Below are 26,265 nucleotides of genomic sequence, written 5' to 3'. Positions count from 1 at the left end.
TTGGTTTATGCTCTGTAGAGTGGGTCATTGGGCATGGAAGTGTCATAGCTTGGCATTGGGCACATGAGGGGCCATAGCAGATGGGTGGAAGGTCATAGCTTGGCATGGGGGCATGAGGGGCAATGCAAGTGGGTAGGAGGCAGAGCTTGACATGGGGGGAGGGCATGACGAGGACCTTCTGAACCTTTTGAAAGGTCCTTTCATGCAGGTTAGGATTCACGACTCCTCTGAAGGGCCGTGAGCCACAACTCTTTACATCTGGCCTGACTCCATGAAAATTGAGGAGGAGCAGGGCATGCCTGTCTCCGTATGGACCAGCCAGGTTAGGAGGCCCGGTCCAGGCTTTTGACAGGGGTTCGCCTGCACCCTTAAAAGGTCACTCCCAACAATCAGACAGCCTGGGAATAGGGTTTGGAATCCTGGAATCGGGACAAGCACACCATTTTTAAAGAGTATCCAAGTAATATTAAAAATCCAGGCCAAAGTGCTTGAGAAAGGGAGATATGGAAGTTATTTCTAAACTGATTGTGAACACTTAAAAGTACCATTTAAAACCACCAAGCCTGGGTCTACTTGTTTCTGAAATTGGAATTGATAAAATAAATTGATATAAGTTGCTATTCCAAATACCCAAAGGGAAATTTAGCTTATGTTTAAGGGGATAATCAAATTTTAATGTTTTATTTTAAAATAAAGTTAATGGGAAAACAGTCTAGGTGCTTTCTGGGGATCAAAAAAAGAGAAAATTTGTTTTGGAAAGAAATAATTTGAACACTAACAAAACCTCATAGATTAACAACACTGCTATTTGAATTTGGGATCATTGAGAAATGCAAAAAAAAAAGAAATTCAGGCACAATATAGCAGGTTACTTTTCAGAAAATAAAATGTCATCTAAAATAAAGAACAAAAGAAACAAAATCTGTTAATAACTGGGACCAACATGGGGATAGTTGATTTCTGTTTTAAAGTTATTATGAGACTATTGTATTGGACAGTAAAGTTTCTCCAGGATTCATGAATGAGATAGGATGGTGTCTATTGTACATATAAAATTATATGAGGAAGGGATTGGGGGTTAGGAGATCATCAAATAAGAACTGGAATAACTCAAGTTGCATGTAGTTCAATGGAATATATCAATCTGGTAATGAAACAGATTGTAGTAAAATGAAAGTGTAGATGAGATCAGTAAGTTCATAACTTTCTCTTGGAAATGTCTGTGTCCTTGCCTATGGACCTTTTAGAGCAAAATTTGATAGTCTGGCCACTAACTGAGATATCAAGACAGTGCATGGAGAGATGAACAAAGATCTTCAGACAGGCACCCCCAACCCCCTGATCTCTTGAGAAGATTATCTGAAAGTCATGATGGAAGTCTGTGACATGATATTAGGATACTGGTGAGAATGTGCAGTTGTAGTTTGTTATATGGGAAGTAACCAAAATGCAGGAGTGCATGGTGAAGCTGCATTGAAGAATGGGTTCCAGACATGCTCAGCTCCTTGACAAATAGCACGATCAAGAATGGTTATGTCATCTGTAGAGTAACAAAACATTTTGAAGTGACACATAAAGCATAGAGAAACTGACTTTAAGACAACCAAGACGGTCATGTTCATAGGGAGTAAAAGTGAAAAGAATTTTTGCTGGGACAATTGAAGGTTAGCGAGAAATGCTTAATAAGAATTATCCACAAAATTGGATACAGGCGAGGGGACAGCTGGAGTATCTTTTCAGTCTATGCATAATCTGTTGCTTTAATTGCATGCATTTATATGATAATAGCCAAGAAATTAACTCCACTTCCACAAAAGGATAAGAATATCATTGAGTAAGGTGATCTACAGATGGGGAAATGCCAATCCAAATCGATAGTAATCACACCATTATAGTGGCTTTACTATGCTATCTATGGCATGTAATCAAGAAATTAGGGAAATTAGTTTGTAGTTTAAGAATATCTAGGTTGGCTAAAAATCAGTTGTGAGGCGTCAATAAGGATAGTTCCTTCTCAAACAGGGGAATTGAAAGAAATGGTACTTTTCACAATATTATGCAATTCTTATGGAATTAGTAGGCATAGCATGAAGCCACCTGGCAGAGAAGTTATTTCTCTTCTCTTTCTGGAAAAACACAGACAATACATAAAAAATTGTGGTCTCCTGGCTACGGTTTCTGTGTTGACATTTCTAAGTCAATAGGACAGTATTTTGTACTCTCCTATCTATACAAATGTCTAGTAAAAGCTAACAAATGCCCCCTAGCATGAAGGTAAACTAAATGGTGACTTGGGTTTTGAATTGATGGACGGGGGTGGTCACACCTTGGATAGGGTACCTGTCCTGCAGTCATTTGAACAAGAGATTGACTATTAACTGGGACAGCCATATAAATATGATGTTTACAAGAGCAGTTAAAAGTCTTTATGTCCTGTAACAAGTAACTCACCTCCTGACTCCCCAAAGTCTATTCACATCTACAAGGCACAAGACAGGGATGTGATGGAATACTCTCCACTTGCCAGGATGAGTGAAACTCCAACAACACTCAAGAAGCGTGACACCACTTGATTGACATCCTGCCCACCTTCTTAAATATTTACTCCGTCTACATCCAGTGCACAGTGGCAGCCATGTGTGCTATCCCACCCACCACCTTAAACATTCAATCCCTCCAGCTCCAGTGCATAGTGGCAGCCATGTGTACTATCTACAAACCTCCAGTGCACAGTGGCAGCAATCTGTACAAGGTGTACTACAGTAATTTGCTATGACTTCCTCCACAGCATTTTCCAAACCAGTGACCTCTACCACTAGAAGTTTCAGGGTTTCAGACGAATGGACCCTTGTAGAAGCCTGCACATGACTTTAACGTGGGGACCTTGGGCGCCAGCATTGTCCACACGCTCTTGACAGGTTGGCGATCAGATTTTGGTGACGAGTGGAGCCACGCTAACCGGGACCACCTTGCCGCCACATCCTATTTCCAATTTATATAGTCCCAAGCATAGAGGAGGGAAACTAATGGTTTACCTCTAGCCAACCTATTGATTTTTTGTGTAGTTGGCACTTTATCGCTGTTTGGGAGCTGTCTGTTGTGTAAGGGACTGTTACACTGCTGGTCGCTCGGGCCCCGGGGAGGGACTAAGTTTTTACTTCCTGCTCTTTCTGTTAAATGTAAACAGGCTTCACCACCCGCCACCTACCACATGACAAGGTTTCAACAAGGGAAAGTATAGTTGGGCCGAGAAAGACAACTTCAAAGCTCACAAAGGTCGAAGTTATTTTAAGATATTTTGGAGTTCATTCAGCAAGTTGCTGAGATCTAACAAACTGCAACAACTCCTGTCGCCAGTTTACGGTGCAGGATGTCGATTGTAAGTGTTTTCCCTTTGGATACCGTCACCCTGGTTTTGTTTGGGTTTCTGACCATTATCCTCCTCGTGTATTTTAACACCGGGTCTAAATCTCATGGAATCGTCAACTTTCCTCCGGGTCCCGCTCCTCTCCCAGTGATTGGCAACCTGCACATGTTGGATCTGAAGAAGCTGCACAAATCTTTGATGGAGGTAAGAGGGAACCAGATTCTTACAGTAAACGGGAAACCTGTTTGTTACCTCTGTTTAGCGCCTCGAGAAGTTCACTTCTGCCCCAAAGGCGCTACATGAATGCAAATTGTTGACACACTGAAAACCAACCAGAGAGCAGCTGGTTTCTCCCCAGAGGCAATGCTGGTAAATTGTCATCATGTTGGGCAGGGAAAGAAACTGGTTGTAGTGTTGTTCCCTGTATTCCTACACCTCTCCACCACTTTGGCTATTTGCCAAGTGGACATATGTGTATAAGACTGAAGGAACAGTGGCATTTCCAGTGCAATTGAGGTAGCGGCTTAGTTGAGGTGTCAGTGTCTTTACTGCTAACCATGATCAACGAGATATCAATTGAAAGATAATATGAAGACCACCACAACCACCCCCTTTAAAGAGGCACTAATAATAAGCCTTAACAAAGTTGAAAGGAAGCTTTCATTAAAATGTCTTGGGAGCGGGTGACGATACACTTCTGCCCTGACGGTGTCCACAAGTTGCAGAAGCCTCAAAGAGGGCATTATGTACACCATCACCAGGGGCATAATGGTGCAGCACAGCCCCACGACATGGAGCACCATCTTCTCTATCAGCCTCATTGGATGTAGGCGTGCTGTTTCATACTACCTTGTAGAGCGAGAGAGGGAGGGCAAAGCATCACTGAGCGTGTTGCATTGTGTTTGGGTGATGTGTCTGCCATAGTTGAATAGCTGAAGGTACGTGGCGGCTGCAAGAGGTGGGTTTGAGCTGGCATGTTTGTGAAATGTGGGAGGGTGAGGTGGAATTTATGTGAATGTTAGTCATAAGTCCTGAGAGCTAATGAGAAAGGGCACTGTACCGCATTGAGCAGTGTGAGAGGTGTGGTGAATAGGAGATGTTATATGAAGATACATTCACTAAACTTAGCCACACAGAGGAGGCCATTAAATTCTTCCAGCACTGAAGCCAGGTTTTCACGGTTTGACTCCAGGCATTGGCCTCCCTTGCTACCTACACCTATACCCTTTGGAGGATTTGCATCCTCCCCCTACCCCTCCATGGCAACATGGCCTCTCTCCTCTGTTCAGTAGATGATTAAAGCTTCCAGTAATATATTAGTAAAGATGGCAGGTATTGCTGAGCCCTGGTGTTTCATTTCTTCTGTACAGAATTGCAGCAATAGCAGCCTCCTGTGATTCAGTGCAGCGTCCTGCTAAGAAGGAGAGACTGCCTAGAAGAGCTGATGCTAGCCTCATACAGTCTTCAGCCCTCTGCTGAACATGTGGCTGGTCAGCAGTTTGTGTTGTGCTGAGCTGTACGCTGAAATTATAGTAATAAGGAGCTAGCACAGAGTTTGCATGTTCTGTGCTTCAACGTCAATGGGCCAGAGCATAATACAAAAAGAAATCATAAGAACAAAAATAATAGGTGCTGGAGTACATCATTGGGCTTGTCAAAACTGTTCCACTAGTAAATAAAATTATGGCTAATCACTCACCTCAACTGCACCTTCCTGCACTATCCCCATATCCCTCAATTCCCTTAGTATCCAAACATCTGTCATACTGACTTGAAGATACTTCATTCTTGGGCATCTACAGATCACTGCAGTGAAGAATTCCAAAGATTCACAAGCCTTTGAGTGAAGAAATTTCTCCTTTTCTCGGTCCTGAATGGCTGACCACTTATTCTGAGATGGTAACCCTGTGTTCTTGATTTTGCAGCCAGGGGAAACATTTTCTCATCAGCTACCCTGTCGAATCTTGTAAGATTTTGTATAAGATTAACTTGGATCACCTCTCATTCTTTGAAACTCCAGGTATATCTCATTAGTTTAATTAATCTCATAAAACAACTCCCTCTCCCAGGAATCACACCCCACACTTAGAAATGGGAGCAGGTGAATTTTTAGCCCTAAAAGTGCTATTGGAAGGAAATGCAGGGATAGATTGACATTTAAATTCTTTGCTTAAATATACTACCAGACCTACCTGTGACAGAAAACCAATCAATTTGTGATGGGTCCTTCTGACCTGGGACTAGTTAATAATCTCAGGAGTTTACAGACAATAACTACCACTTGACCACAGAGAGGACTGTATTAGTGACTTTAAAGGATAAACAGGTAAGAAGCATAGCACAATAATAGACCAGATCCCAGATAACCCATGGGAAACATCACAAGTGATGTCGTAGTCATTATGAAATATTTTGACTGAAATAAATATTGAATTGTTCTGACGTATTTTGGATATCTGTTAGTTTAATTGTATAGATGTATATTATTGAGAGAAGCAACACACAACATGCTGTGTAAAAATTTGACTTCATTGGTCATGCAAATCTGTTCCTTTTGTTCTAGCTATCTGAGAAGTACGGCACAGTTTTCAGCATCAAGCTAGGACCCAGAAATGTGGTGGTGCTGACCGGCTATGAGACAGTGAAGGATGCACTTGTCAACCATGCAGAGGAATTTGGTGAAAGAGCACATATCCCAATATTTGAATTCGTTTCAAAGGGAAATGGTAAATCTCACCTTTAACTTCATTATTGTAAAACCTGTAAGGTAAATTCTAGTTGCATTTGGTCCTGGGTCAGATAATTAATAATTTTCAGAGTTTAGCCAAAGTTCATTTTTCTAAAAGTTAACTTTTTAAAGAACTTTGAAAGATTAAAATGACCCTCTGTATAAGATTGATATTGGCACTATTTCAAAGAAGAGCAAGGGAGTTATTGCTGGTGTTCTGGTCAATATTTATCCTTCAGTCAACATCACTAAAATACAGATTATCTGGCCTTTGTCATATTATTTGTGGAAGCTTGCTGTGTGAAGATGGGCTACCACCCTTTCCATGTTACAGTGGTGACTGGACCTCGAAAACACCCTATTGACTGTAAGCATTTGGGACATGCAGAGGCTGTAAAAGACCCTATAGAAATGCAAACCTTCCTCAGTCCACTGCTTTCTGTTTCCCTCACCAGCCATTCCATGGATTTTTGGAGGAAGATTGTCAATTAATGCTGCGTATTACAAGAGCCACAGTGATTAATTCTTTCTAATGGGTTTAATTGTAGGTATTATTTTTGGTCATGGGGAGTCATGGAAGCAAATGCGAAGGTTCACCTTAACCACGTTACGAGATTTTGGAATGGGCAAAAAATCCATTGAAGACAAAATAATTGAGGAAACCGATTTTCTGATAAAAATGATTGATTCTTATAAAGGTGAGTTTGTGTGAGGTAAGTGAACAGAATTATCAGTGTTTCTTTTCTCTGCGTGCTTGTAATTATTTATAAATGCAGATAAGCATTAAAGAATCACAGAAATCTGTATTACAGAAAGAGGACATTTGGTCTATTGTGACCCTGCTAGCTTTCTGCTAGAACATTCCAAAGTAATCCCACTTATTGCTGGGTGCCCATAGCACTGTCCCTTCCTCTATCGTGAATCAAGGGTTTCTCCTACTACTGATGTGACCAACTGGTTTTTTAGTTTCTAGTTTATCCGACTCTCAATTCCTGTCCTCCATTCTAGCAAGAGTCTTCGCTACCTCCTCTCTACCTTCCTTTAACAGCCTAGGAAACAAGCTCAGTGTCTTAACCAGACGAGCAATACAATTGTGATTTGCTACAAAGGATCAGCGCTAAATTGTGTGTGATTTTTCCTCTTTTTGCAGGCCAACCCTTTAATCCAACCATCAAACTGAACTCTGCTGTGGCCAACATAATTTGCTCTATAGTTTTGGGGGACAGATTTGATTACGAGGATGAAACATTTGTCAGTTTAGTAAAGAGAGTGAACGAAAACTTTCAACTCACTGGTTCGACTATGGGACAGGTAAATCTAATTTTGCATTAGCAACAGAAATACATTCCAGTAAAGAACTTTTGGAACTAACAGTAGCTGGAATGAAGTCTCGGGGAGTCTGTGGTGCAAAATATTAATGAAGTTTCTTTTTTTTATGTGGCTGGTTAATTTAGGGAAGAACATTAGTCACAATTTTGAGTTACATCCTATTTAATCATCTAATTTAAAATGGAGAGTAAAAAAACTCAGCATTTTCCAGACAAAAACTCTCTTAAGCTACTTGCTGCAGAAATGCACCTAAATAACTTAACAGGAGGTTATTCTGTCAGCTGTGTTTGAGAACCTTTGGATTGTGGAACGAGGACAGGAAAGTAATTTTTGTGATAGCGATCAGCCAGGATATAATTTAATGGGAGATCTGGCAGAAGGGATTGAATGGCCTGCTGTTCCTGTGTTGCTATTTTTAAAAATGGAATGTTGCAAATCTGAACTCATAAGCAGCAGGTTGGAAATGATCTACTCGAGGGAAATGTCAACATTTTGTTCTAGAGCTGTTTGATAGGATGATCACTAATGAATGCACAATTTGGGCACTTTAATGTGGCAGCTGCCTAATATTTAATATTGCACTGGAATGCTGTTTTTGGCAGCAGTAGAGTGCTTCAGTTGGAGTTTGGTGACTGAGGGAGTTTAAGGGTTAAATTCCATCTAAAGCCTAGTCTCTCTCCAGTTTAGCAATTAACTAACAGTTGCTGTTCGGGTTGGAAAAAAAGTGAGTTTTAATCCAGCCTTAAAGCAGGGCTCATTCCGGATCTGCTTGCAGTTAACTAGATAACTGGTGTAATCAGGTTTTCCAAGGCTAGGTTCAGTGAGTATAAATGTAGGCTGTTTCACAGTGCTGACTTTGTCTGCACTGGAGTGCTGTTTTTGGCTGCATTAGGGTGCTTCAGTTGGAGTTTGGTGACTGAGGGAGTTTGGAGAGGAAGCGCTTCTTTCCTTTTCTACCTTTCCTCAAAGGAGAGTGGTGGGCTTGGTAAGTAGGACTTGGTGAGTACAGTAGAAAAGTATAATATTTTTAAACAAGTTGCCATACTTGAATTCAACTGAAGTGCCAGGAATAAGGGAAATCTAGGGCCAACATAATAAAGTAATGTAAATAATCCAAAGTAGAATAAAATTAACATAAGGGAAGTAGAGTTAAGACATGGCAGGGCAGCTCAGTCGAGTGGAATGTCTGTCCTGTAATATGTGCAAAGTCATGCCTGCTCCAAGTGCCCTAGATAACCACATGTGCAGGAAGTGCAGCCAGTTGCAAGAACTTGAGCTCTGGGTTTCAGAGCTCAGGCAGAGGCTGGAGTCTCTGAGGCACATCCGGGAGGCTGAGAGCTAGGTGGATAGCACGTTCAGAGTGGTGGTCACACCGCAGCTTAAGGGCCTGATGACAGAGAGGGAATAGGTGACCACCAGGCAGTCCAAGAGAAGTAGGCAGGTAATGCAGGAGTCCCCTGGGATCCCACTTACAAATCGGTTTTCCATTTTGGAAGCTGTCGAGGGAACTGGTTCTTCAGATGAGCGCAGTCAGAGCCAGGTTTGTGGCATCACATGTGTCTCAGCTTTACGGAAGGGGAGGGAAAATAAAGAAGATCAATATTGATAAGAGATTCATCAGTTAGGGAAACAGACAGGTGTTCCTGTGGCCGTGGACATGACTCGAGGATGGTTTATTGCCTCCCTGGTGCCAGGGGCAAGGATGTCACAGAGCGGCTGCAGGACATTCTTTCGGGGGTGGCTTAAGGCACGCCCAGCATCATGCGCAGCCGGAAGCGCTCAGCGCTCCCTGTGTGGGCGAGGGGAGGAGGGAGAGTCAGGGCCTGCGCATTTCCATGCATGTGTGCAGAAGAAATCTCCCTGAGGCACAGAGTGGGAGTGGCCTCAGGGCGTTCAATTTCATTGTGAAAATCTGAAAATAAGATTTGAAAAAATTAATCAGACATGTCCCCTCTTGTGACAGTGTGTATGGATTTTATTAAAACATTTTTATTAAGTTATAAAACCTTCATGAAAACTCATCCCGCCCGTGGATGAGGTTCCATGGAAAATGAGAAGGCTCTTCGCCTGCCCCCCGCCAACCTTAAGGTTGGACGGTCATCCCTGAGAATCAATTTAATGAGTTACTTAATGGCCTTAAAAGGCCTTTGACAGTTCTGTCAGCGCGCTGCCGACTCCACTGAACTGAGGAGCAAAAATTACGTGTTGATGAGCGGACCCGCCCCCATATGCCGACCAGAAGGTTCAGCCCATGCTGATGGTGATAAGAGAGACCTGGCTCAAAGAAGAGCAGAACTGGGTGTTAAATATTTCTGGGTACAAGGTGTTCAGAAAAGATAGGAAAGGAAGAAAAGGAGGTGGGGTGTCAGGATTGGTTAAGGAGAGCATTGCAGCGCTGGAGAAAGAGGATGTCCCAGAGAGAATCAATTTGGCTAGAGCTAAGGATCAAAAAAGGTGCAACTACATTGCTCGGTGTAGTCTATAGACCGCCAACTAATGAGAAGGACGTAGAAGAACAAATCTGCAGGGAAATTACAGAGAGATGCAAGCAATATATAGTAGTTATAATGGGGGAAATTAATTACCCAAATGTAGACTGTGACAGTAGTATTGTAAATGGCAGAGAGGGGCAAAGGTTCCTAGGTCGTGTTCAGGAAAGTTTCCTACAGCAGTATGTGTCCGATCCAACAAGGTGGATGCACTGTTGAGCCTGGTTCTTGGAAATGAGATGGGCCAAGTAGATCAAGTGTCAATGCAGAATCATTTAGGATCGTTGTATTGTATGTTTTAGGATGATGATAGAAAGGGATGACAGGCAATCCAGAGTAAAAATAATTAGCTGGACAAGAGCCGACTTTGGTGAGGCAAGAACGGAACTGGGACAGATGGACTGGAATGAAAGATTGGCGGGAAAATCTGTAGCTGAACAATGGGCACAGTGAAAGAAAATTCCATCAAAAGGGAAAGGTAGGGAAACAAATCCAGAGTTCCCTGGATAAAAAGGGGAATAGAAATTAGGATAAAGAAGAAAAAGTGTGCTTATGACAAGTGTCAGGTAGAAAATACAATTGAGAACCAAGAGGAATACAGAAGGTTGTGAGGGTAGGTGAAAAAGCATATTAGAGAAGCGAAGATGGATTATGAGAAAAGAACATAAAGGGGATTCCGAAGTCTTCTATAGGCATATAAATAGTAAAAATCTGGTAAAAGTAGGAGTAGGGCCGATTAAGGACCTAACGGAATTTACACATTGATGAAGGGGCCATGTCTGAGGTATTAATTGAATACTTTACATCCGTCTTTACCAAGGAGGTGGATGCTATCCAGGCTATGCTGCCAGACGAGGAAACTCTGTCACTAGAAGAGTTCAAAATTGCTAAGGAGGAAGTGTGGAATAGACTGTCGGTACTTAAAGTTGACAAGGCACCGGGGACCAGATGAGATGCATCCAAGTATATTGAAGGGAGCGAGAGTAGAAATTGCAGGGGCACTGGCAATAATCTTTCAGTCTTCCGTAAATTCAGGGGTGATGCCAGAGGACTGGAGAATTGCAAATATTATGATAAAAGAAAAAAGATGCAGATGCTGGAAATCCAAAACAAAAACAAAAATAAAAATGCCTGGAAAAACTCAACAGGTCTGACAGCATCTGCGGAGAGGAACACAGTTAACGGATCGAGTCCGAATGACTCTTCAACAAAACTAAGGAAAAATTGAAGAAGTGAAATATAAGTTGGTTTAAGGGGGGGTGGGACAAGTAGAGCTGGATAGAGGGCCAGTGATATGTGGAGATAGCCAAAAGATGTCATAGACAAAAGGACAAAGAGGTGTTGACGGTGGTGATATTAGCTAAGAAATATGCTAATAGGTGACAGTAAGCATAGAAAGTGAGGGTGGGGTGGGGAGAAGGGATCGAAATAGGCTAAAAGGTAGAGATAAAACAATGGATGGAAATACATTTAAAAATACTCGAAATAATTGGGAAAAGAAAAATCTATATAAATTATTGGAAAAAAGGGGGATCGGAAAGGGGGTGGGGATGGAGGAAAGAGTTTATGATCTAAAATTGTTGATCTCAATGTTCAGTCCGGAAGGCTGTAAAGTGCCTAGTTCGAAGATGAGGTACTGTTCCTCCAGTTTGCGTTGAGCTTCACTGGAACATTGCAGGAGGTCAAGGACGGACGGGCATGAGAGCAAGGTGGAGTGTTGAAATGGCAAGCAACAGGGAGGTCTGGGTCGTGCTTGCGGACAGACCGAAGGTGTTCCGCAAACTGGTCACCCAGTCTGCATTTGGTCTCTCCAATGTAGAGGAAACCGCATTGGGAGCAGCGAATGCAGTAGACTAAATTGAGGGAAGTGGAAGTGAAACACTGCTTCACTTGAAAGGAGTGTTTGGGCCCTTGGACGGTGAGGAGAGGGGAAGTAAAGGGGCAGGTGTTGCACCTTCTGCAGTTGCATGAGAGGGTGCCGTGGGAGGAGGTTGAGCTGTAGGGGGTGATGGAGGAGTGGACCAAGCTGTCCTGGAGGGAACGATCCCTGCGGAATGCCACCGGTTGGGGTGGGGTGTGGGGAGGTGTGGGGTTGGGTGGGGTGAAGGGAAGATGTGTTTGGTGATGGCATCATGCTGGAGTTGGCAGAAATGGCGGAGGAATTCCGCAGGGATCGTTCCCTCTGGGTCACCCTGGTCCAGTCCTCCATCACCCCCTACACCTCAACCCCCTCCCACCGCACCTTCTCATGCAACCGCAGAAGGTGCAACACCTGCCCCATTACCTCCCCTCTCCTTATCGTCCAAGGGCCCAAACACTCCTTTCAAGTGAAGCAGCGTTTCACTTGCACTTCCCTCAACTTAGACTACTGCATTCGCTGCTCCCAATGTGGTTTCCTCTGCATTGGAGAGACCAAACGCAGACTGGGTGACCACTTTGTGGAACACCTTTGGTCTGTCCGCAAGCATGACCCAGACCTCCCTGTTGCTTGCCATTTCAACACTCCACCCTGCTCTGCTGCCCGTCCATCCTTGGCCTGCTGCAATGTTCCAGTGAAGCTCAACGCACACTGGAGGAACAGCACCTCATCTTCAAATAGGCACTTTACAGCCTTCCGGACTGAATATTGAGATCAACAATTTTAGATCATGAACTCTCTCCTCCGTCGCCACCTCCTTTGCGATCCCCCTTTTTTCCAATAATTTATATAGATTTTTCTTTTCCCACCTATTTCCATTGTTTTTAAATGTATTTCCATTCATTGTTTTATCTCTACCTTTTAGCCTATTTCAGTCCCACCCCCACCCCCTCCCGCTCTAGGGCTGTCTGTACCTTGCTCGTCCTGCTTTCTACCCTTAATGTCACCTATTAGCACATTTCTTAGACAATATCACCACCTTCAACACCTCTTTGTCCTTTTGTTTATGACATCTTTTGGCTATCTCCACCTATCACTGGTCATCTATCCAGCTCTACTTGTCCCACTCCCCCTAGAACCAGCTTATATTTCACCTCTCTTCTATTTTTCCTTACTTCTGTTGAGCATACGGACTCGAAACATGAACTGTGTTCCTCTCAGCAGATGCTGTCAGACCTGCTGAGTTTTTCCAGGTATTTTTATTTTTGTTTTTGTGTTGCAAATATTATGCCCTTGTTCAAAAAAAGGTTGTAAAGATAAGCCCAGCAATTGCAGATCAATCAGGTTAGCTTCAGTGGTGGGCAAGATTCTAGAAACAATTATTCTGGATAGAATTAGTAGCCACATGCAAAAATATGGGTTGATAAAGAAGAGCCAGCATGAATTTCTAAAGGGGAAATCGTTTAACTAACTTACTGGAGCTTTTTGAAGAGGTAATAGAAAAGGTTGATGAGGGTAATGCTGTTCATGTGGTATACATGGACTTTCAAAAGGCATTTGATTCAATGCCGCACAACAGATTTGGGAGAAAAAATTATTGCTCATGGAAAGCCCAGGATTGTAAAGATAAGACCAGCAATTACAGACCAGTCAGTTTAACTTCAGTGGTGGGCAAGATTCAAAATTAGTTGAAAAATAGGAAGCCGAGAGTAATGGTCAATGGATATTTTTCTGGCTGGAGGAAGATTTGTAGCGGAATTCCCCAGGGGTCGGTACCGGGACCCTTGCTTTTCCTTAATGATCTAGATCTTGGTGTGCAGGGGACAGTTTGAATGTCTGTGGATAATTTGAAGCTTGGGAGTGTTGTAAAGTGCAAGGAGGACAGTGCAGAACTTCAAAAGGATACAGACAAGGTGGTGGAGTGGGCAGATAGGTGGCAGATGAAGTTCAGTGTGGAGAAGAGTGAGATGATGCATTTTGGTGGGAAGAACATGGACAGACTACACTGAATAAGGGGTGAAATTTTGAAGGGGTTGTAGGAGCAGAAAGACCAGTGTGTATATATGCATAGATCATTGAAGGATTTTGGCCGGACTGGTGGAGAGAGCAGTTAATAAAGCATAAATAAGCCTTTTTTGTTACCTCTTCTAAAAGCTCCAGCAAGCTAGTTAAATGATTTTCCCCTTTAGAAATCCATGCTGGCTCTTCTTTATCCACCCATATTTTTCCATGTGGCTACTAATTATATCCAGAATAATTGTTTCTAGAATCTTGCCCACCACTGAAGTTAAACTGACTGGCCTGTAATTGCTGGGCTTATTTTTACAATCCTCTGCTTTATTAATAGGGTCATAGAGTACAAGAGCAGGGAGGTTATGCTGAATTTATATAAGACAATTGTTGGACCTCAGCTGGAGTATTGTGTACAGTTCTGGGTGCCACATTTTAGGAAGGATGTGAACACATTGGAGAGAATGCAGAAGAGGTTTCCAAGAATGGTTCCAGGGATGAGAAACTTCAGCTATGAGGATAGATTGGAGAAGTTGGACTGTTCCCCTTTGGAGAGAAGAAGGCTAAGAGGAGATTTGATAGAAATGCTCAAAATCATGAGGGGTCAGAGTGGATAGGGAGAAGCTGTTCCCGTTTGTCAAAGGATCAAGAATGAGATGGCACAGATTTAAAGTGATTTGCAAAAGAAGCAAATGTGATGTGAGAAAAAACTTTTCCACACAGCGAGTGGTTGGGGTCTGGAATTTACTGCCTGTCACTAGAAGACTATTTAAATAGAAACAATGTGGAGGGGGAACGGGGAAAAGTCAGGGCAATGGCACTATGTCATAATGCTCATTTGGAGAGCCACCACAGACAGGATGAGACAAATGACCTCCTTCTGTGCCGTTAAAATTCTGTGATTCAGTGATTTATTTATTGCAGTTTTCTAATTACAGAATACTGACGTGAGGAGATTATTGGTTTTCTTTGAGATTAACATACATATCATCACCTTATTTCTATTTCATAGATGTACAATGCATTTCCCTTCTTGAGATTCCTTCCTGGATATCTCTCTCAATTATTCTCCAACTTCGAGCAGAATATTGCTTTCTTCAAGAACGTCTTCAAGGAAAACTATCGGGAACCGAATGCAAATGACCTGAGGAGTTTTACTGAGGCGTTCATGTTGAGACAACAGCAGGTAGAAACTCCATTCCCCTCTTAAGACGTACTGTAGATTTTCTATAGGCTATGTTTGGTTTTTTTTGGTGGGAGAAAAGGCAACTTCGTTCAACTGGCATGACATGATGGGCTGAATGGCCACCTGTGGTGTAAATGTATGATTCCATGTAAATGTTTTGAACAGAGTCACACTTTTAAAAAGAAAGAGCTGTCATTTGCATTGTGCCTTTCAGAACCCCAGAATGTCCCAAAGCACATTATAGCCAATTAAATGCTTTTGAAGTACAGTCATTGTTTGTGATGTGGATTCAACCAACGTCACTAAAAGGGATTACCTAGTCATTACTACATTGCAAGTTGTGGGTATTTGCCCTGCTCAAAGTGACTGCCTGTTTCCTACATTATAACAGTGACTGCACTCAGAAAACACTTTATTAGCTGTAAAATGCTTTGGGACATCCTAAGGGCACAAAAGGCAATGGAAGTGCACCAGGGAGAACTCCCCTTCTTTTCCTTGTAATGCATCCACCTGGGAGAACAGACTGGACCTCGTTTTAACATCTTATCTGAAAGTCACACCTCTGACAGTGCAGCATACCCTCAGTACCACACTGGAGTAATCCCACTGCTGCCTCTTATTCCTGGCCCCTTTTCTGTGCTGCATTCCCCTGTAATCAATATTTCAGGTTAATTATGTATCACATGACGTATTCTACAGATTCCAATCCCAATTCTGAGTTCTTGTGGTGTTAATTCTTGTAGGAATCGGACAATCCCAATTCATACTTCCATGAAAACAACTTAACATACACCACAACCAACCTGTTTGTTGCAGGGATGGAGACCACCTCGACCACAATTCGTTGGGGAATGCTCCTGATGATGAAATATCCAGAGATTCAGAGTAAGTAGCAGTTGGATTGATTCCTCTCTGGAGCTGATCTTGTTGTATCATTTTGTATGCTTCATATTCCTGGATTACCCTGGGTGTGATTTTGAACTTGCCTGAATAAAGCTATAACTGTATTTCCAATCATTTTAAAAATGTAAAAGCAAAATACTGTGGATGCTGGAAATCTGAAACAAAAACAAAAATAGCTGGAAAAACTCAGCAGATCTGACAGCATCTGCGGAGAGGAACACAGTTATTGTTTCGAGTCCGAATGATGAAGAGTCGAAACATTAACTGTGTTCCTCTCCGGAGATGCTGTCAGACCTGCTGAGATTTTCCAACCATTTTTATTTTAAAAATGTGCTTGGTTTGCAGAAAAAGTTCACGAGGAAATTATCAGTGTTGTTGGATCAGAACGATCTCCCAGAGCTGAAGATCGGAAAAATTTGACATACACTGATGCAGTGATCCACGAAATCCAGAGGTTTGGTGACATTTTGCCATTGAACGTCACACATGAAACCACAGTGGACTTAAACTTCAAAGGATTCTTCATTCCAAAGGTACCCTAGGGGAAGTATGGCCACAACTGGGGCCTGATATTCTGACATTTAATGGGGGGCGGGAAAGGAGTGGGGTAGGGGAGGAAGTGAGCTCTCAAGGTTGTATCTAATTGCATTGTGCACCATTAGGGAATAACTTCTATGTACCAACTTATACATAATCCTTTAATGTGGCGATGTCTGGGGTGTTTTATTATTAAAGTCGCATGTTGTTGTTAAGTTGGTAATGGAGAAAGAGCAGAGTGGGAATAACTAAACAACTCTTTCAAAGGGTTGCACAGGAACGATGGACTGAAATGCTCTTTCTACGTGAATAGTTTTGGTAATTCCTTTTAAGTATAACAATAAAATCATTTTGAAATGATATTTGAATATTTTAGGGAACCCACGTGATTCCATTGCTGTCCTCTGTGCTGTACGATAAAACCCAATGGGAAAAACCAAATGAGTTCAACCCGTCTCACTTTCTGGATGCTGAGGGCAAGTTTGTGAAGAGAGATGCCTTCATGCCTTTCTCTGCAGGTAGCACAGCTTATTAGTTTTTGGATTATATATTGGTGGAATTTTCCCTCCCTTGTTAGGGAAAATAAAATGGAAATGTAGCATTAAGGAAACTGTATTTCTATTATCTTTTAGGAGGGTGGGGTGGTTGTGGGACTGCAAAGTAATGGGCTACTGTCAAAGCAGAGTCTGATCCAATATCTATGCACATAGTTTTTAAAATGTTGAGTGGGCAATTCGGAGCTGGAATCTGTGCTAATTTGCCTTTTTCCTAAAAGTGCCAAAAACTGAGACCAGCTAATGAAACACAGACTGGGAATTAATGGAACTTCGATTGATTAAAAATACACCTTCACAATTTCAGGATATCATAAAATGCATCACACCAATGTCTTTGAATCTTAGTCAACATTGAAATGTAGGGAAACACTGCAGACCGTCCAAGATGAATGCAGGTCTCATCAGGGATTTAGTGCCAAATGTTGAGGTGCAGGAGCTCCAAGGAAATATGTTGGCCATATCAATTCTAAGTCAACTATTACATTGTTTTCCTATGTATTAATCATTTGAGTCCCTAAACGTCAGTAAAACTATGCTTTTTAAGTGAAAAATATTAGTGCCGATAGTCATTCTATTTCAAACCATGTAGTATTTTGCATCATTAGACATTAGCATAGCTAGAATTTCATTATGCAACAGTTTAATGGTTTAATGCCAGCCTATTAAAACCATGAATTACAGAAAACTTCACTTACTTCTGACTGGGGGATGGTATGTAGAGGGGAACTAATTTTCCTGATTTATATTAATAACCTAGACCTGGGTGTACAGGGCACAATTTCAACATTTGAAAACAATGCAAGACTTGGAAGTATTGTGAATGGTGAGGAGTACAGTGATAGACTTCAAGAGGACACGGGGGAGCTGTACAGGAGGGTTACTGCTGTGTTGCTGCTGCCGCACATTGACTCAGAGACATTCGGCAGCAGTTGCATGAGGGTCGGGACCCTGGGCCCGGCCTTCTCTCCACCACCTCTTAATCACCCCAGGCTCCGGATTCACAGCCACACCGCGAGCTCTGGACATTCCAGTCAACTCTTAACACCAGGGCCTCGAGGCTAAACTTGCCCTTGTGCCCCACATAATAACGCAGGTAGAAACCATTCCACATGGTCCCTGCACCAGCAGCATCTGCGTCACAAATCCCGCAGCCCCACGTGGTTGCGAGAGGATATTCGTGCAGTTTTGATTGTTGCCACCAATGAGCCCTGCATGTGTTACTCCTGGAAACAAGTAGCTTCAATATTGGAGGCAGTGAGGATTAAAATCAATACCAATCTTACAGACGGAAAATCCAGCTAGACAATTTAATTGGGTGGATTCCACTAAGATCAGTGGAAAGAAAAAAATCAAGTGGGGCGTATGAGGTATGGCCAATCAGCAAAGGGGACTTTAATATCCAGCCTTTAACTAGGAGGTACCGGAGATAAAATAGGAGGTATTGGAAGTGGGGTAAGGCTGGAGCTGGAGACACAGAAAATGACAATGACTTCTCCTAGCTACTAATCTTCAGGGGCTGCTGGACATGCTCTGTTGGTAACAGGAAAAAGGTGGTGTTCCATTTTCTGGCATCTAAATTGGGTGAAGCAAGGATATGTTGGCCATTAGCACCATATATGCCTCCTATAGGCGTGGATTGTAGCTACCATACCATATACGTGCAATACGTTAATGATGCATTCTCCCATGTCGCCTTTAATGCAAATGTACACCATTAATGGCAATCTGGTGTTTTATGACAAAAAAAATCATCCAGCATTTGCTAATGTTGAATTAGTCAGGACAATCCTATCATTCAGTTTGCCACATCGTAAGGATGTGTAAATTTTGTGTGAAAACTAAGAAAACTGAGAGCAGATAAAGACACGCTTCACTTTTTCCACGCTCACACTTCTTGTTCAACCCCCAGATTTGTTTATTACGCAATACATTTAAGATATTTTAGTTTCTCTGAATTTTCAGCCTTAACACGATTCGAATAGATGTTTCACCACTTTACATTTTTCACTGCCCTCCTTCTGCACCTGTTACTGTTCTCATGTTGGTTTTAAAATTCACAGCTGACCTCCGGAATTTATACAAATGATTATTTCATGAGTGATTTCACTTCCTTATCAATGTTTTGTATTGTTGTCAGGCAAGAGAGACTGGATTTGGACAAGCTCAGTTGATTCAAGATCTCTTTGAGTTAAGGGCAGGCGCCTAAACGCCACAGGCATCGGTGCTAACTATTTGTTACGGTCCCTATGAATCATGCAGGAACGCCGATTGGTGGGTTACAGGACTAGCCATTAAAGCCTTAAAGGTGCTCCTACAGCGCTGCACCCTTGGGTCGTGGAGGTCAGAGCTGACTGGAATCGTACCTCTTCTAAGTTGATCGGGGCTGTGCCGTAGGATTCTTCTTTCTCCTGATATCGCTTCCTGAGCTCCGGAAGGGTTTCCTCTTGTATCTCCTCACTATGCATACTCATCTTACCTCAGTGGTTGACCAGCAGATGTGTGATCAGTCCTTCATTGGCAAAGTTTAACTCTTACTATGCTGGCAGAGATCCCACCCACAGGCAGGTCCTATGATCAGAACTATCTCCAACCAAGGTTAATGGCAGTGGGAACTGTTGCACCAGCTTCCTGTCCTGGCAGATGATCAGCCTCTGAAGAGATTGAAGAAGATCTTGTATTCATTAGATTCCTATTACACAGATAGTGTATTGAACTGTGTGAAACCAAAACTACCAACTGTCCAATAATGCCCATAGATTGTGACATTAACACTTCTTGCAGCGAACATACTGCTTCTAACATTTCTTATGCTGTGGTCATTATAGGCTTGAACCCACAAGCCCCGGTGTTTGAGAGTTGATTGTGCTGCCCACTGAGCTCTGGCTGGCGCCTTATATCATTAAGAAATTTATTTTAAATTTGAACAGATATGTAGACTGGTCGCAGGACTTCAAGGCATGTTTGTTTCGATACTGCCGTATAGAACAGCAATGCAACATTGTCTAGTTTAAAAATCATTCTGAATAACTTTGTTTCTTTGAAGAGCAGCTTTGAAATTTTTGCAATTGTTTTCTTTTTGCAGGTCGGAGGGCCTGTGTTGGTGAGACCCTGGCTAAGATGGAACTGTTCCTGTTCTTTACTGCTCTGATACAAAAATTTGAGTTTCAAGTTCCACCGAATGTCAGTGAATTGGGGCTCGAGTCTGGTGTGGGATTTACTTCATCCCCCAAGTACCCCTATGTGTGTGCTGTCCGTCGCTGATGTAAACATGATTTCATGATTTACCTCATTTTCCTTTTCTTCCTTAATCACATCTAGAAATGTGTGTGCGTATGTTTTTTTTTTACACGGTGGCTGTTATGTTTGTCATTGTGCTGAGTCCTGCTAGTGAGGTTTATACACCGTTCACAATACCCTTTGTCCTGAATGGCTTCCTTCTGCACTGTAAAGATTCTTTGATTCTGTAACGCACAAAGAGGCGGGCATGTTCATTAAAGTGAGAGATACACCAGGAGTTGTGAATTTCCAGAATTTGTTGGATGACTTCTCCTGCCACCCATCCCGCGCCACCTCCCCCCTCCCCCACCCCCATTTGCATCACAGGAACAACATTTGACCGTTAGATATGTTATGCTGGATTTGTTGATTAATTGCCCATTGACCACAGTAAAGAAAGTATCTGTTTAAACTTAAATTGGAGGGTTTCATCTAGGGAGCAGGGCGTTTGACAGTGAATTGGGGTGAGTGGGGACCAATGTTATTAAAGGTGTTTTTGCTAATTATTAGTGATGAATGAGTGCCAGTTTTGGTGAAATCATTACCCTCTCGTTTATGAACATAATTATGGTTTTATTACACCGATCATTAAGGATAAATCAGCCCGACCCTCCACCCATATGCCCCTTTGTTTAATACACAATAGTGTGCAGTTATTTGGCTGTTCGAAGAAAAAAGATCACTCTTCCATGTGAATGTTAAGGTGAATGGATGTGTTCCTGGAGACTTCATCATGTGACCTCTCACCTCCAACTAACCCACCCCCATGCCACTGCCATTGGTTGCCCAACATGTCCATTCTCACTGAGCCCTGCCAATTAGTGGACTCCAGCCTCTTTCGCCTTTTATCCCCATCACCTACACTTTTATATCTGATCAATTATTCAAAAAATTAAAAAGGAACACAAATTTTTGATGCTTCTATGATTTTTCTCTAGGTTGGTCCTAGCAGTTTCCTGGACATTAATCTTGAATCCATGGATACACCAGAGCGATCATAGAGTAGAGTAATTACAGCAAAGAAGGTGACCATTTGGCCCATTGAATTCATGCTGGCTTTATGCAGATCAATCCACTCAGCCCCATTCTATCGCTCTATCCACGTAGCCCTGTACCTTTATTTTTCTTAATGCCCATCCAGTTTCCTTCTGAAATCATTGATTTGCGTCTGCTCCTATCAACCTTGCATGCACCAAGTTCCAGGTGATTACCACTTGCTGGGTACAAACATTCTTCCTCATCCTGCATCACATGCCCAAAACCTTAAATATGTCCCCCCCCCCCCCCCCCTTAGTCCTTGTATTGTTGACTAATGGGAACAGTTTTTCCTTGTCCATCTTATCTAAACTTATCATGTACATCTCTATCTCTATCAATCTCTGCTCAGTATCTTTGCTCCAATGAGAATAAAATGCAGCTTCTCCAAACTAACCTTGTTGCTAAAATCTATTCTCCCTGGAACCATTCTGGTAAATCTCCTCTCCACCATCTTAAGAACCTTCACATCCTTCCTAAAGTGTGGTGATCAGAACTGGATGCAATAAATACCCTAGTTGTAGCCTAAGCTGAGCTGAAAATGGTTCCCTGTTTTTGTACTCAATCGCTCTAATAATGAAGCCCAAGATTCTGTGTGCTTTGCGAATTACTCTCTCAACATGTCCTCCTGTCTTCAAAGATCCAAGCACAGGAATGCCAGGTCACTAGACACTCAATAGAGCCATTAAATTTATATTGTCTCTCTCTATCCCTTATACCAAAGTGAACACCTCAGGATTATCTGTATTAAATCTCATAAGGATCTTCATTATTGATGCAGTAGGAACCCAATTATTAATCAAATGGGCTTTCTACAAAAAGAATTAACACCTACCTTTTTACAGGTTTTTTGCAGCAGCAATCGGGTCTCAGAGAGCAGTTGGTTGTGCCGCGCCCACAAAAAAAATCATGAAGATTTGAAGGTGCCCCTCAGCTGTCAGTCCGAGGGTCATTGGTGCCTCAGAGCTCCTGACCCCAAAATCACATCTCACGATCCCATTGGGGGCTTGCGATCTACAAGTTAAGACGCACTGATGCAAGGGTCTTTATGCGTGGAGGGTAAATTTTCATTATGAAGTCCTCTCAGCAGCCATGGAGACAGCTCCTATCTTGAACCCTTTATTTATTTATTAATTATAGTGTTATACATAGAGATGACCCACTTAAGGCTGTAAAGACTTCATTAAGACCTACTGAACGGTATCCATAATTTTCAGCTGTTGTAATGGTAACATGCTCCAGGACCACTGTCAGGGAGAAAAATCATGGCCCCTGGTGTTTCTCTTCTTTCCAGAGCCTTTATTCACTACCCACCCACCCCCGCCCCCCCACCCGGCCACTCACTTAACCCTCCCCCTCACTCATGCATGATATTTTTTTCTCTTTCAAGATTGACCAATCAATTCATCAAACACACAGAAAAGTCCTGGTAAAATGATGACGCCTATTTTCAGCATCTAATTACAGATATTGTCCGGTATAGATACAGCATGGGTCATTAATATTAAGAGCAGCAAAATTGTGGTACAATGTTAGTTTGTGTACACCCTTTTGGTGATTCCACCGCAACTATTAAACAAACCAGAGGATAAAACTTACTTTAACAGCACTGTGCAATATTGTTAATTTGGCAGGAAAATATCCAATTACTTATTTATGACACTGTGCAGATGATAACATTGATTTTGGTTGTCTGCCTCAGTCCTCATTAACATGTTCTGTACATTGCACCATTTGGCCCCGGTGACAGTAAATTCATAATTGTATTTGAGGGTAAGATTAAATACTTGCAACCTAGATAAACTGTACAAGATCTTTCCCATTCTGTCAAATAATTAGAAGACTTTCTTCTGCCTGGGTGCATATTTTTCAATATAATTATTTCATAGAAGGGATGTAATTGGATTCCATTTAATCAGTAATCTCCCAGATTAAGAAAGATCAAATGACTCCTGAGCAATAAAGTGGAATGATTGAACAAGATAGGTCTTCACTGTCAGTGAGAAACATTGGAGCTCTCAGGTGTCTCTGTGCTAGACAACTTTTCAAAGGCCAGAGGACAAAGACTAAATGGTTCATAATTCTATCAGTGTTTTCTTGATCAGCAAGTTTGAAGACTCTGCTGAGTGTTGCTTCTCACTACAATATATTTTCAATATCTACTATGTAACACAACTTTATCACAATATTTCATCCCTCCAAAAACTCATAAAAGCACCAAAATAAAGTGTGGGATAATAGGTAAGTAGACAGTAGGACAAGATTCAAGTCAATGGAAAAGACTGCTGAGAATCATGCAGGGTAAAACAGGTTACTGATTCACTATGAGTCCTTATGCATTCCTGTCCTGGTAATATCACCCCACCAAGCCTGCTCACAGGAAACAATAAATGGAACTACAGCCTCTGTTCACAAGATAATTAAGGATGATAAAGGCCATCTATCCAGCTCATCTCATCATCTGGAATGACGTATGAACATATGTATTAGGAGCAGGAGTAAGTCATTTGGCCCCTCGAGCCTGCTCTGCCATTTGATAACATTGCTAACATTATACCAGTGATGACAACTCTAAAGTATTTAATTGGCTGTAAAATGTTTTGAGACATTATGAAAGGAAGAAATGTAGATTTTGTCTTTCTTTCATTACACCTACATGCAGTGGGCAGAGTGACTGTACCAATGGTGAAATTGGAAGCCCAATGCTGATTCCCTATGGATAATTAATTACAGGGCAATTGACTTATGTTAGGAAAGTGGCTATAAGGAAATCACTACATTTACAAAGTTATTCAATGCTGCAGCTAATACAACTTCACCATTCTGACTTCTCCAGTGCCAATGCACAATATACCATAAATGGCATCTGCCCGTTTTACGCTGATGACATCGTCCCCAGGATTTGTCACCAGGCATCTACCAGCAGCTCAGGAAAAACGTAGATTGAATTGTTGACCTGAATTTTTCAGAGAAGCATGATACATGGTACAAAAAATTTGGTGCGGCCTTAAGTCAAGAGCTGGATTGTTTCCCCTTCGCCTAGATGCTGTCATACAAATTATGTTGTACATTGTGAATTTACAACCTAAAATGTAAAATTAATTAATTAATAAGAAATTCCAACAAGCAAACAAAAGTGTGTGACCGCAATATCCTGAGAGAAATCATTTCTAGAAGCACTGGGGAACACTTTCTCCCCGCCGGGCGAACTGCGCAGGAGCAGGCATGGGCGGGCGCGCAGCCGATCGCCGCCTATGATAGGCTGCGTGCCGCCATTTTACGTTGTTGGGCCAAATAAGGTCTGCCCAGCGTGATGTGCACCCGGAAGTGCTGAGCGCTCCCTGTGTGGATGAGGGAGAATCGGGGCCTGCGCTCTTTTGCACCCCCCCCCCCCCCCCCCCCCCCCAACCCGGATCCCGACCAGAAAATTCAGGCCTCTAAGTCATAGGATTGGGTTTCTATAAAGACCCTTTATGGTGATAGCCCTTTATGCTGTTTCTCTGGGATTTTAATGGATTTTTTTTTTTGCCGAAGTTGCAATGGATTATCGGGAATCCTCCCCACAGAGAAATTTTCGTCCCACAGTGTGACTGCCTTCAGCTAGATTTTAAACAGGATGGTGCAGGGTGGGGTGAAGCTAGGATGGAGTAGAGATTTGTCAAACCTTTCAGCAATCTCTTAGTGACAAGTACAGATTTCATTCCAGATTTTGCAAGAGTAATAAAATGGGCGATAGTGAGTCAACGTCCTGTTTTCTATCACTCCTGGCTTTTAGTTCCTTACATTGGTTTTAATGAGGCCCAAGATTCTCAAGCCTCTGGTACATCAACACAGCATGTCATCAGAATCAGGCTATTTTTAGGACACAATGAAAATTTATGCTGCTGTTTATATGCTGGTTTAAATTCAAAAGAGAATTTGGCGAACTCTACAGTATTTAATTTTGTGGCACTAAATCTTAAAAGTGATATTGCCATCCCACCCCCCAATCTCCTGCTTCTCACAGCCCCTATCCCTCCAATCCCCAACCCCCCCACCTCACCCAATGGCCACACTCCCTCTCCAGCATCCCCCAACCTCACACCACAACCACCACCCCCAAAACCCCTCTATCCACCAGCCCCCAGTTTTCCCTCCACCGCACCTGCTTACCTCACCACAAAATCCCCCCACCCTCTTCTTCCCACCCCTATGCACCATCCAGTTGGCTCTAAATTAATTCGAGATTTCATTTACCGTTTTTCAACCAAGAACACTCACAGTTGTTGCGGTGCTGCTGCTGCTGATCTTCAGGCAGCTTCATGTTTTTCTGGCAGGCTTTTCAAGAAAAGAAACGGAATCATGAAGCTACCTGAAGGTTGGAAGCAGCAGCACAGCAAATAGTGAAACGGAGCTGAAAAACTAGCTTTAAAAAAATCAGAACAATTGAGCTGAAGGACAACGAGAACACCATTTAAATTACCCAGCCTGGGCCCCTCCTAGCCCCCAGGCCCCAGTGTTTGGTACCATCTGCAACCCTTTCTCCAGAACAAGAAAGGGCCCAGTCAAGCTGTTTCAGTACAGCTACAATGTGGAAGATTGTCCAGGTATTGTTGATTATATAAATTAAGGATATACAGGTGGAGGGCATTCATTAGATGATTATTGGAGCACATATAAAGAGACACTTGGGGCTTGGCCTAAATAGCCAAGTGGTTATGGTACTGGGTTTGTAACCCCAAGATCAAGAGTTCAAATCTCACAATGGCAAACTATGAAACAATGTAACTTCATCTGAAACAGATGGAAACAGGTTTACTCAAAAGAGTATCAAGAGTTCAAATCTCACAATGGCAAACTATGAAACAATGTAACTTCATCTGAAACAGATGGAAACAGGTTTACTCAAAAAGAGTATCAAGAGTTCAAATCTCACAATGGCAAACTATGAAACAATGTAACTTCATCTGAAACAGATGGAAACAGGTTTACTCAAAAGAGTATCAAGAGT

At 42.3% G+C, this 26,265-nt stretch overlaps 1 protein-coding gene across 1 annotated transcript in view; it reads left to right on the top strand.

Annotated features, from left to right (window-relative positions):
- The first annotated feature begins 3,166 nt into the window (after nt 1-3,166).
- The window catches only part of LOC121288345, an 85,662-nt gene continuing 62,563 nt past the window's right edge, over nt 3,167-26,265 (top strand). The window contains exons 1-9 of the mRNA XM_041206899.1: nt 3,167-3,571; nt 5,931-6,093; nt 6,644-6,793; nt 7,246-7,406; nt 14,794-14,967; nt 15,711-15,852; nt 16,216-16,403; nt 16,784-16,925; nt 20,047-20,213. Coding sequence (XP_041062833.1) covers nt 3,371-3,571; nt 5,931-6,093; nt 6,644-6,793; nt 7,246-7,406; nt 14,794-14,967; nt 15,711-15,852; nt 16,216-16,403; nt 16,784-16,925; nt 20,047-20,213 — 1,488 coding nt within the window. The 5' untranslated portion in view covers nt 3,167-3,370. The remainder of the gene's footprint in view (nt 3,572-5,930; nt 6,094-6,643; nt 6,794-7,245; nt 7,407-14,793; nt 14,968-15,710; nt 15,853-16,215; nt 16,404-16,783; nt 16,926-20,046; nt 20,214-26,265) is intronic.

Source organism: Carcharodon carcharias, chromosome 15 (genome assembly GCF_017639515.1).
Source record: "Carcharodon carcharias isolate sCarCar2 chromosome 15, sCarCar2.pri, whole genome shotgun sequence".
Taxonomy (NCBI): Eukaryota; Metazoa; Chordata; class Chondrichthyes; order Lamniformes; family Lamnidae; genus Carcharodon; species Carcharodon carcharias.
Note: the sequence above shows the minus strand (reverse complement) of the source record. Positions and strands in the feature narration are given on the sequence as shown.